The sequence below is a fragment of the Cavia porcellus genome, unplaced genomic scaffold (genome assembly GCF_034190915.1).
Source record: "Cavia porcellus strain 051 isolate PalLab524CR breed Dunkin Hartley unplaced genomic scaffold, mCavPor4.1 scaffold_16, whole genome shotgun sequence".
Taxonomy (NCBI): Eukaryota; Metazoa; Chordata; class Mammalia; order Rodentia; family Caviidae; genus Cavia; species Cavia porcellus.
Window position 1 is genome coordinate 55,841,824 of NW_026947499.1, and position 11,287 is coordinate 55,853,110.

At 53.7% G+C, this 11,287-nt stretch overlaps 1 protein-coding gene across 6 annotated transcripts; it reads right to left on the minus strand.

Moving 5' to 3' along the window:
• Nucleotides 1-6,411: 6,411 nt before the first annotated feature.
• Lat (linker for activation of T cells) lies at nt 6,412-11,039 on the minus strand. Of its 6 annotated transcripts, none has more exons than XM_013142274.3 (12): nt 10,643-11,038; nt 10,451-10,478; nt 10,317-10,351; nt 10,020-10,140; nt 9,821-9,894; nt 9,696-9,725; nt 9,539-9,611; nt 9,374-9,468; nt 7,119-7,178; nt 6,957-7,019; nt 6,787-6,873; nt 6,412-6,664 (listed from the first exon to the last, which is right to left on the minus strand). In XM_013142274.3, the coding sequence occupies exons 1-11, from the start codon at nt 10,746-10,748 to the stop codon at nt 6,794-6,796; spliced, it is 765 nt and encodes a 254-aa protein (XP_012997728.1). In that variant the 5' UTR covers nt 10,749-11,038; the 3' UTR covers nt 6,412-6,664; nt 6,787-6,793. The 6 variants fall into 6 exon arrangements, with proteins under 6 accessions (XP_012997728.1, XP_012997729.1, XP_012997730.1 ...); XM_013142275.3 differs by having other exon boundaries at nt 9,821-9,885; nt 10,643-11,037; XM_013142276.3 differs by having other exon boundaries at nt 10,020-10,095; nt 10,643-11,036.
• Nucleotides 11,040-11,287: the final 248 nt, after the last annotated feature.

Here is an 11,287-nt window from a genome sequence, read left to right on the forward strand (position 1 = left end):
AGTATCTCTCTGATCCCCCAAATTTCCGGTTCCCCAAAGACAACTCAGGATGTGGGGAGGGAGGGGCAGGGAGAGGAGGAGGGAGACAAGAGCAAGAGAAAGATCACAGAGAGAGACAGAGAGGCACAGAGAGAAGGGAAAGATGAGACAGAGAGCAGAGACAGGACTTGGAGCACAGACAGACAGAAGGATACAGGGAGAGACACAAACCGAAAAGACAAGAAGTTGGGCATGATGGCCCACACCTGCACCCCAGTTACGCAGGAGACTGAGGCCAGAGAATCGAAAGTTCTAGCCCAACTGGGCAACTCAGCCTAGTGAGACCCTCAAAACAAAAAAAAGGCCAGCGCTGTAGTTCAGTGCGAAGGCCGCAGCTTCAGCCCCCAATATGACAAACAGACAAACAGACAAGGCAGAGACAGACAGTTGGCAAGGAAGGGACACGACCCTGAGACACAGACAAACCGAGAGAAGGCAGAGGCAGAGGCAGAGGAGAGACCAAAATGAAAGCAGCGAGTGGGAAGAGGGAGAGCGGGGTTTGGGGTGCAGGGTGTTAAGGGACCCAGAAACAGAAAGTGGTGAGCTTGTGAGAAAGTGGGAGAGGGCGAGAACTGCTCGGGCCTCAGGTGCACAGGAGGCGGAGGACAGGCTGGCGAGAGGCCCGGGAGGCGGCCAGGGACACGGGGGTCTCCGGGGGCTTCCAGCACCCACCCCTGTGGGCTCGCACAACCCTGTGTGCTGGAGGGTGGCTGGAGACGGACACAGAGAGAGGGACCTGGGCCACTCCAGGGGCAGCCCAGGAGGGTCTGCTGGGAGCGGAGGGAGGGATTTGGCCCGGGCCTGGTCTGGCCCCATCTTCTCTCTCAGCCTCAGTTTCCTTGTTTGTAAAAGGCAGCCACAGAAGAGCACACACCAGGCCCCACACAGAAGCGGGAGATTGTCTCAGCGCCTGGCGCGGGGTAGGCGGCTAAAGAGGCTGTGTTGATGAAGCCGACTTCCCACAGTATCCTGTCTCTGTGAGTCAGGCCGCTTTCATTTGCAAATGACAGAAACACAGCTGAGGCTGAGCCCTGCCAGAGAAAGGTGTCCATTAGCCCACACACTGAGCACTGCTCCAGGGATCTGGCTTCAGGACCCAGTAGATCCAGGACCTCCAGGAATGCTCTTGAGGCTGTTCTGCTTCTGCTCCCTTCTCTCAGGCTCCTGCACTTCTCATGGTGGGGGTGGGATGGGGGGAGCTCAATGAGCCCTGCCCATTGAGCTGTTCCAGCAAGAGGCAGACAGCCAGCATCCTTCCAGAGAGTCCTAGCAAGATCCTTGAAGCAGGAGCCACCCTCTGCCCACTTCTCTTTTGTTTTACCTTCTTGAGCTCACCTTTTATGCCAGCTTCTAACCCATTGTGCACCCTCCCTCTGCCTCAGAGTAAGCTGCACTTCCCTAAGGACTTTGGAATTTGCTGTGCAACCTTAAGCAAATCGTGTAATGTCTCTGAGCCTGTTCCTGTGTTTATAGAATGGGGCTTCCACACCTTATGGACAGGTCTGTGTTGGGACTCAATGAAATAATGAGTGTAGTACACAGTAAGTGTGGAATAAATAAATGCACCTCAGCAGCCAGGTCCTCTTCTTCTGGAATAGCTCCCCAGTTTTGTTTTCTTTTCTTGACCTTTGTATAGAGCTACATCCTCACACCCTTACCCCTTTTGGGGACAGGCTATTTAAGCTGCTAAATTGCCCAGGGGGGACTTAAACATGAAATTCACCTGCCTCATCCTTCCTGGCTGCAGGAACTAACAGACATGCACTATCGCACCAGTTACAGCCCCTGATTTTCTATTCCCTCGGAATAGGGAGCAGACCTGATAGAGCACATGGTATCCTCCTGGCTAGTGATTGTCTAGGGAATCATGCCTCTCAAGCTGGTCCAATCAGAGTGGCTTTGGGCCTTTTGGGGGTGGTGCTAAAACTTCTGGTCCCCATTACCTGGCGGGAACTCAGAAAGTTGTGGTCCCTGGCACCATCGAACCATCTCCTGACCACATAGAAGAAGACCCTGAAAATGGGGTCAGTAGAAAAATGAGGAGCTGGAAACGTGTTAACATCACACTTCTGGCTCCATCTCCACAGCGCGGACCCCTATTCCTTTATTTTCTGGCACCCAAAGTAAAAACTTTTTAAAACTTCAATCTGACAGGCTCAAACCTTCCCGGAGTCCCACAGACATCTAGTGGCAGAGCTGAGACTAAAACTTAAGCACCCCTGTCTTATATTCCATTGCCAAAGCCAGGCCCAGGCAGGGCGGGAACAGTGAGGCGTGCGGACCAGGCCAAGGTGCCCTGTGCCTCCACCAGGCATCCCCTCATGGCCCTGCCACCCCACCATCACCCTCTGGAACCAGCTCCCACACAAACAGCTGCCCCCAGCCCCAGTCTCAAGGGCTGCTTCTAGGAGAATCCAAATCCATGTGGCTGGTGGCTTTTAGACGCCTCAGATGTGCTAGATGTCTCAGTGATCCCAGAGACTCCTCTCTCCCGCTCTCTCTCTCTCTGCCCCCTACACACACAGTTTCTCCAGGGCTGAGAACACCCCCACACCCCCCACACCCCATGCCAAGGCCAGGGCTGGAGTCCCCAACCTGTCTCCACAATTCCCAGCCTGCAGCCAGGCCATCTTGTGCTCCCCGGATTGTGCTTGTGCGGCCCAAACACATCTAATCTCCGCCCTCTCCGTGGCCCTGCCCCTTGGGTCTCTGGAACCATTTATCACCGGCATTACTCCAACAGCCTCCTGGCCATCACCCTGCCTCCCACCACCCACATCAGAGACAGTGGCTAAAACACAAACCTCACCATGTCACAACATTCACCATGTCCTGTTTCTTCAGCTATACCTCAAGACCTTTGCACATGCCACTCCCCAAACTAGCCTGGGGTGCCACAGACAGCTCAGCCACCTGGCTGGCACACAGAAGGCAACCAGTGATTTCTGGCTTATTGTTTACTGTCCGCTAAAGTTGCCTATGCCACATCTCTGGTCTCCATCCATTCCCTCGTGGGGCACCGTTGATCTCAGTTATTATGAAATCATTCAGATATAAACACCTAAAGAACCAGCTGTGGTTGTGCATACCTGCAATCCCAGAACTCCACAGGCTGAGGTATCAGATCTTGGTGAGTTTGAGGCAGACTGAACTGCACAGCAACACCCTATCTCAAAAAAAAATTTTTAAATAACCTAATGTGGATATTTGAGAGTCATTTGGGAGGCTGAGGCAGCGCTATGTATCTAGTCCAAGGCCAGCATGGACTAGATACATAGTGAGACCCTGTCTCAAAAAACAAAATAAAATTTAAAAAGTAAATGCTTAAACACTCATAGAGCTCCCTCCTGCCACTGCACTTCTTAAAATATGTATTACTGGGGGCAACACCAAGGCATGAATGCAGGGCTGTCACACTGAGCTTCATCTCCAGCCCTTTAATTTGAATCAGGGTCTCACTAAGTTGCTGAATTGTCCAGGCTGGTCTCACCCTTGCAAACTTCCCACCTGGGATGACAGGTGTGTGCCACCAACCTGGCTTTTGTTGTTGCTTCTGAAATAGGATCTCGTTGTATACACCAGGCTAGCCTTGAACTCGTGGCAATCTTCCTGCCTCAGAATCCCAAGTGTTTGGGTCATCGGTGAGTGGAACATCACACCCAGCATTTTGTACTTCAGTGCTGGGGATAGAACCCAGAACCTCACACAGGTTAGACAAGTGCTCTACATCGAGCTGTACCCCAGCCCCTCACTGCACGTTTCACAGAGGCCTCGGAGCAGCTCCTCCCCAGGCTCATTCCTGTCCCTCCTCCCCAAGGTTACTGCTGCCTTGATTTTGCTGTTCCTTTCTCCTACACTTATTTTAACCCTGTTGCATATGTGTGTCCCCAAACAACAGATACAGGCTGAGGATCCCTAATCCAAAATCCTGAATCTGAAATACTCCCAAAATGCAAAACATGGACCATTGACAGGATATCACCAGAGGAAAATTCTACACCTGACCTTATAGGACAGTTTGCAGCCAGACTGCAGCTACACTACAAAGATTGCCTTAAGGTACCTTCAGGCTATGTGCAGAAGGTGTATATGAAACACAGATGAATTCCATGTTTAAACTTGAGAACCCCATCTCCAAGATGAAATCCAAGCCAGGCCCTTGTGGTAGCCAGCACTCAGGAGCCTGGGCAAGAGGATGATGAGTTTGAGGCCAACCTGGGCAATCTAGTGAGATAGTCTTAGAACAACTGAAATCCAAGAGTGCATTTGCAAGCATTTCAGAGAAGGGAGGAAGCACTCAGCCAGTATGCTTGTAGCCGTGGGGCTCGCTCTGCAGCCCACTCCTCACTCTGGATGTCAGCCTTCCGTGACCAGCCTGACTCCTGCTCCCTGTTGCTGATCACCCACCTCATGCCACATCCCCACTCAGGGGCCCACTCTCCCCAATGGGCACCTGCCTCCAGCGGTGGCCATCACAGCACTGCCCTGGCCTGCCTGCCCACCTCCTCAGCTGGAGCTAGCACTGGTACAGGCTGAGCCAGTAGGTGTGGACCAGGCACACTGGTTGCTTAACTAGATGTGGCTCGATGGCTCTCAAGGTGATTGTAGCTACATCCTTGTTGGCAAACTGTCCTTTGTCCTTCAGCCCAGGTACAGAGTTGCCTTTGCCTCTTTCTCCTTCTCCCCTAAAAAAGGATGTGACTCCACCTGTTTATGTCTGGCAAGTCCAAGCCCCTCCCAAACCCCCACCTGTTTTCTCCATCTGGGTCTCTGATGCACTTCCCCACCCTGGACAGCCAACTCTTGGCACAAAAACCAGAACAAGGAGACCATGAACAGCAAATTGGTAAGTCCAGAAACCGCTACCCTGACTGCAGATTCCCCTGTGCAGCTGTGTGCAGTGGGCAGTCTGACCATCCTCTCTGAGCCATTGCTTCTCATGTGAGCTGTATCTCTACCCATCACTGACATCAGCAGAGTCAGGTGATTTAGTAAGAGTGTGTACAAATGCATCCAGTGCAGACAGGGGATAGTCTCATTACCTTTGGAGTCCACAGAGAATTGTCAGCTTTGGTCTTAGTGAAAGAAATTCCGAGACAAGCTAGTTGCAGACAAGCTGTCCTTTATTGACCCATGGAACCAGGAAGCCAGGGGGCGGAGGTCAAGGCCTTGTTCGTGGGTGGTGGAACCAGGGGTTCTGGTCACACTGTCCAGAAGCTGGCCTTGCCTAGCTCTGGGTCACTCTCTCCATCCTAATGGCTCCATTCTCAAGTGGCTCTCCGAGAGGTGGCTCCGAGGACAGGATGATCCCTTCTAGCAGAGTGACAGTTATAGACAAAAGGGCTTCTCCTTTTCAGCACTTCCTGCCTAAATCAACAGGCTGCAGAGCTCACAGCCCTGGCTGGTCAGGTGCACGTGTCTAAGTGGCTAGGCCATGGCAGGGCCACGAGCCAAGTCCACATGTGGCTGCAGCCTCAGCTTCTGAGGTATAGGGCAGGTTCAACCATCACCAGATCCACATGCAGGGAGGCTGGGTGCCATGACCCAAGAGGCCCCTAAGGTTCTTGGGATGAAGAACCATCCTGGGAAAACTGAGAGAGCCCCAAAGGCAAGGAAAGGGATCCTGGCCAGGTTGGAACAGGAACCACCATCCCTGGCCACTCATGGTGCAGCCCTCAGGGTATGGGTGGGGTGTGGGAGCCTCGTACAAGCTCCCTCAAGATGCAGGCCTGGCTCAGCCTGGCCATCCATGCACCTGCATCTGGAATCTACTGCTCTGTACCCATGCATTTCCAGTGGCTTAGAACTTCTCTCTTTTTTTTTTTTTTTTGGATACAGATCTTCAGATCAAGAGCTCTGCAGATCACACTGGGCTTTATTTCTTTCTAAAGAAGAGGGCTGGGGCTGGGGAGCCTCATTCTGGACCCAACCTGGACAATAAAGAGACTTTCTGGCATCGGCCTCCACGGTAATTGGGACCACAGGCACTCCTGTGTTCTGTTTCACTAAGAATTACAAAAGGCAAGAGCTAAGAGAGCCTTCTGAGGTCCTCAAGGCCAGCTCCTTCCTCTGAGACCTGAACAAGGGCCAGCTCGGAGGGTCCTGCTGTCACTGCCCACTTGCCACACAGGGACCCCCACACCCTATTCAGCCCTCTTCCCAGGAACGGCTGTGCTTCTACGGGCTGCATCATGGGAGCCATGTCCTGAGCCCCAGGGCCTCACTCAGGAGGTGGCAGCATCCTAGTCACTGTCCATCGTCACTCAGCACGCACGCACGCACGTGCGCACACACACACACACACACACACACACACACACACACACACACACGGCCTGCAGGCCCAACTCAAGGCCCCAAAGCCAAGAGCTCTGCAGACCACAGCGGCCTTTATTCCATTCTGAAGAGGAGAGCCAGGACCAGGTAGGTTCATTCTCAGGTTGTGTCAGAAGGTGCAGAGTGTTGGGGACACAGACTGGACCCCAAAGTGACAATAAGTTAGGGGGGATTCTCAGGCTGCTATCAGGATACAGCCAGGGCAGGACACCAATTGGGCCCCCGGGGCTTTTTTCAGCTGCCCAGTTCAATTTCCAGCCAGGCTGGTTCCAGGACAGCTCGGCCATGGCTGAAACACAACAGGGAGAAGGATGAGAGGTTGGCAGGGAATAGTGGGGACCCAGAGCCAGGAAGATAGGACTCGTGCCTCGAGGGTGGCCCAGGAAGAGGTCTTCGAGGAAAGCCACTTACCGGGACCTCAGCTAAGTTCCTGTACGTTCTCATAATCTGGAGCTTCCTCATCTTCCTCATCCTCCACCTCCTGGGAGCTCAGGGTGGCTGCAAGGGAGCAGACATTGGTGGCAACCTGCAGGCTGCTGCACAGGCAGGTCCCCCAGCCTCGTCCCCCCACCTATACACACCAGGCTCAGTGCCCGGCAAGGGCTGCAGCTCCTGGGACACATTCACATACTCCAGGCTCCCATCTGGGGAAACAGTCAGGGGAGACATGGCCATGCCACAGCACAGCCACACAGAGGGCGAGCGGGCAGGAGGAAGAGCCCTGGGAGCCCCCAGCCACTTACCCAGAGATGCTTCTGCGCTCTCCTCGCTCTCAGGGACATTCACGTAATCTCTGGACTCCACTGTAGGAAAGCCACTGGGGCTCAGCCCAGTCCAGCACTGTCCCCAGAGACCCTCTGCCACTGATTCCCAGGGTTACCCCAACTCAGATGTCCAGGGCCCCAAGGGAAGACACTCTGAGACTCTCAACAGTCGAAGCAGACACAACAGCCTGAGCAAACGATAACAGCAGCTGGACGAGGACAAGAGCCATAGAGGTGGACTGAACAGGTGTCCTAGATGGACAATGTTAGGGGGAACAGAACACGGCAGCCGGCATGGCTCTAGGTTGGCAGCTCGGTGGGGAGGAGTTTGGCGTCATATTCGGAGGAGAAACTACACTCAGCCCAGCCGACTGCTGCTTCCCCAGCAAGACTGCCTGCTACCCTGACAGGGCCACCATTGCCCACACACTCCTTAGTCTCTCTGTGGCACTCAGCACACCCAAAACCATTTGGCTCTTTTTTTTTGTTTAATTTGGGGGGGGCTTTTTGTTTATCAGTACAGGGGATCGAACTCACGACCACACACTTGCAAGGCAGGCGCTTATGCCACTGAGCTAAATCCCCAGCCCCCATTTGGCTCTTTTACGTGTTACCTTGTTTCCCGATGAAGACATGGATAAGGTGGACTCTGGAGCCAGACAACACAAGTTCAAATCCTGGCCCTAGCACTAAGAGACTGTGTAACCTCAGACATGCTGCTAACCTCTCTGTGCCTGTTTGTTCATCTGTAAAACGGTTACAAACAGGACCCACTTCGCACTCCGTCCTGGGCTGGGTTGTGTGGTGGCGTGCCTGTAGTCTCAGCTACTTGAGGGGCTGAGGTGAGAGGATTGTTTGCACCCAGTGGTTCACGGGCAATATAGGCAACATAGCAAGACTTTCCCAAGAAAAAGATATAAAAATAACACATAAACAAATCCTGCCATACTACCAGGGCACAACTGAGGGGCAGGAGGAGCCGAAGTAGGCACCAGAGCACCTGGAATGGGGATATTTAGTAAACTAAGCACATAAAGCTCCTAGCAGAGATAGCAGGCCTCAGGAATGGCAGTCTTTTACTGTGACTGTCTGCCTCACTATTATCCCTAGCATAAGCCCAGCAGACACAGGCAGTCAATGCCGAATGAATGAATGCACCTGGCCAGACAGTCTAGCGCTCAGGAAAGAGGCGGCAGTTTGGAAATACGGGTGGCAGATGGAGCCGGGGTGCGGAAGTGAAAGCTCGAGGCACATACAGACAGGTCGAGCACCTCTCACCCAAAAATCCAAAATCCAAAATGCTCTAAAACTCCAATCTTGCATCAACATACTGTTGTAAACGGAAAATTCTACACTCCAAAATGAGTTTCATGCACAAAATTATTTAAAATATTCTATTAAATCATGTCTGGACTATGTATGTAATGTTTATGTGAAGCACAAATGAATTTTGTGTTTAGACTTGAGTCCTATCCATAAGATACTTCATTACGGGTTTACAAAATTTGAAACACTTCAGCTACCTCAAATAAGGGATATTCAATGTCTGGAAAGAGAAAAAGTAACAGAAACCTGAAGATCAGATACTGAGCAATGCCCAGGAGATGAAATCAGGAGGATGAGACAAGCCAAAGACAGAAAAGCAACTCAGAGCAACCTAAGACCATGCAGGAAGAGAAGAAATTTTCAGGGAAAAAATAAAACTCTAGTTATATCCTTAGACATTGACAAAATGAGCTCACTTCCACGAAACAAGGCCAAAAGGCTATATAAAAAGAACACTTTTTGTGTGGTGTGGTGGTGCCCGCCTGTAATCCCAGCACTCAGGAGGCTGAGGCAGGAGGATCACTGTGACTTTGAAGCCAGCCTAGACTACACAGTGAGTTCAAAGCCAGCCTGAACTGCATAGTGAGACCCTGTCTTAACACACAAGAACAACAAAACAAAAAAGAACATTTACAGACCAAAACCTACACAACAAAGAGCTTCTGGGTAGGAGAAAGAAAATCTCAATAGAAAGGTTAAAAACTAAGAAATCAAAGAAATCTCCCAGATCACAGACAAGAAGGAAGACAGAGAGGAAATGGGGGAGAAAAATGTGAAAAATCAGATCAGAGCAGGAAGGAAGAACATCTGAAGGAGGAAATGGAAGGGGTACAAAACGAAGTAAGAGGGAAGAGAGCAGAGGCTGATGGCACGTGGCGGGCAGCAGTGGACAGAAGAAGCCGACTCACTGGAGAAGGCACTGTCTCGGAGGCCAGGGTTGCTGGGTACAGGAGCCGAAGGGACCCCAGTGCTGGTGGCTGGGGTGCTGTCGGGAAGCACCTCCCTGGAGGGAAGGAGCAAGAGGGTGAGCGAGAATGCTGGGCCCAGTCCCTGCCTCCCACCTGGCCACTCACACATAGCCGCCGTAGCCCTCGTTGGGGTAGTCTTCCTCATCCTCATCTTTATCCGCGTCCTCACAGGCTACCTCTGGGAATCGAGACACAGGGGTTTCAGCCTGGCCAGGGGCAGACCGGGCTCCCGGCCTGGCCTGGTACAGCATTCCAGACACACCTTGGTTCTCATAGCTCGCCACACTGTTGGCTTCAGAGAGAAAGGGGGAGACTGAGTCAGCTCAGGTTGCACTGGGCTTTTGCCCAGCCCCGGTCCCAGCCCTTGGAGCCCATCTCTGCCCTTACCACCATCTGAGTCCTGCTGGGAAGAGGGCATCCGGTGGGAACCCAGGAGAAGCTGTGGCGATCGTCTGTGGGGGCTCAAAGGTCAAGGATCATGTCTAGGGGCAAGAGGAGTAGCAACAGGGGAAGCAGCCCCCAACCCAAGAAAGCGAGGGAGCCGGGGGTAGAATGGAGGGAGCGGGCTGGACTGAGCGGTACTCACGGGATGTGGAGCAGGTCTGGCTGGCTCAGGTGTGGGTCGGGAGCAGATGGGTAAGGTGACCAGGAGGGCAGCATTTCTGAGGATAGAGCCAAGCTTGAAGGAGTAACTTCAGACATCAAAGCTGCAAAGGTCACACTCATCCCTTGCAATCCATGCCCTTGCCAGACCTGGGGCTCCTACCGTCCCCATATCCCAGCTCAGGTCCAGGACATGTGGGTAGTCCCAAGGGGTGGGACGCTCACACACCAAGAGGACCACTCCCCCACATGCAGGGCAGGAGACCCTCTGTGTACTCACGAGTCGGCTTGAACAGGAAGCTCTCTGTTTGTGAACTGGCAGGGGAGACACAGCTTGGGTATGGGGCTGAGAGGGGACCCCACCCCGCCCTGCCTTCGGGACAGTGGGAGACCCATGGGGTAGGACAGACTCACCGATTTTCGCTAGCACTGCCATAGGAGCCTGGGGAAGAGAGACAGTCAATGAGGCCGGAACATGGGTACACAGAGGAGAGTGCTAAGAGCTCGGGGGTCCTGGAGTAGGGACAGCATTAAAGGGAGACCAAGTAGTTGGGAGGTGGAAAGGATCCCTGTCTGTGCACAAAGAAGCTGACTGCTCCGACTCACCTCGAAGCTCGCGGCAGCGCACACAAAGGACCATCAGCAACATGGCGATGAGGGGCAGCAGCAGGAGGCCCAGGGGCTCTGAGAGGACCACACTGTTCTCCTCCATCTGCAGGAGAGCCCAGGGCAGGCCCCTTCAACAGAGAAGCAGCAGGCGCGTGGGGGCCACAGCTGCGCCCTCTAGGAAGCTCCTGGATCTCAGCCCAGCCACGGGGGTCGGGGCTGGTTCGGGGAGACCTGATCCAGGGTGGCGAGGCCAGGGCTGGGCTGGGAGCTGCAGCACCAATCACCCGCCGTGCAGCCTTCACCCCAGCTATCCTCTGCAAGGTTCCTGCGCCAAGCGTCCCTACCCCTTGCTCCTGCCCGCCTCCCCTCTGCCTGCCTCCCCTCTGCCTGCCTCCTCTCTGTGGCAGGAAGCTGTGGTGAGCGCAGGAAATCATCAGGCTCCTCAGCCAGCTGCACCGCCCCCTGCCCACCCCTACCACCTTGGGAAGTGGGGAGGCCCAAGAGGTGACCCAGACTCCTCAGAAGGCTCTGGACTGCAGATCAAAGTGACTTGGTAGGGGGTCCCTCCAAGGGACTGAGTGGAGCCAGTGACAGCACACAGGCAGACGCCCACTACACAGGCCTCACCCAGGCCCTGCCTCT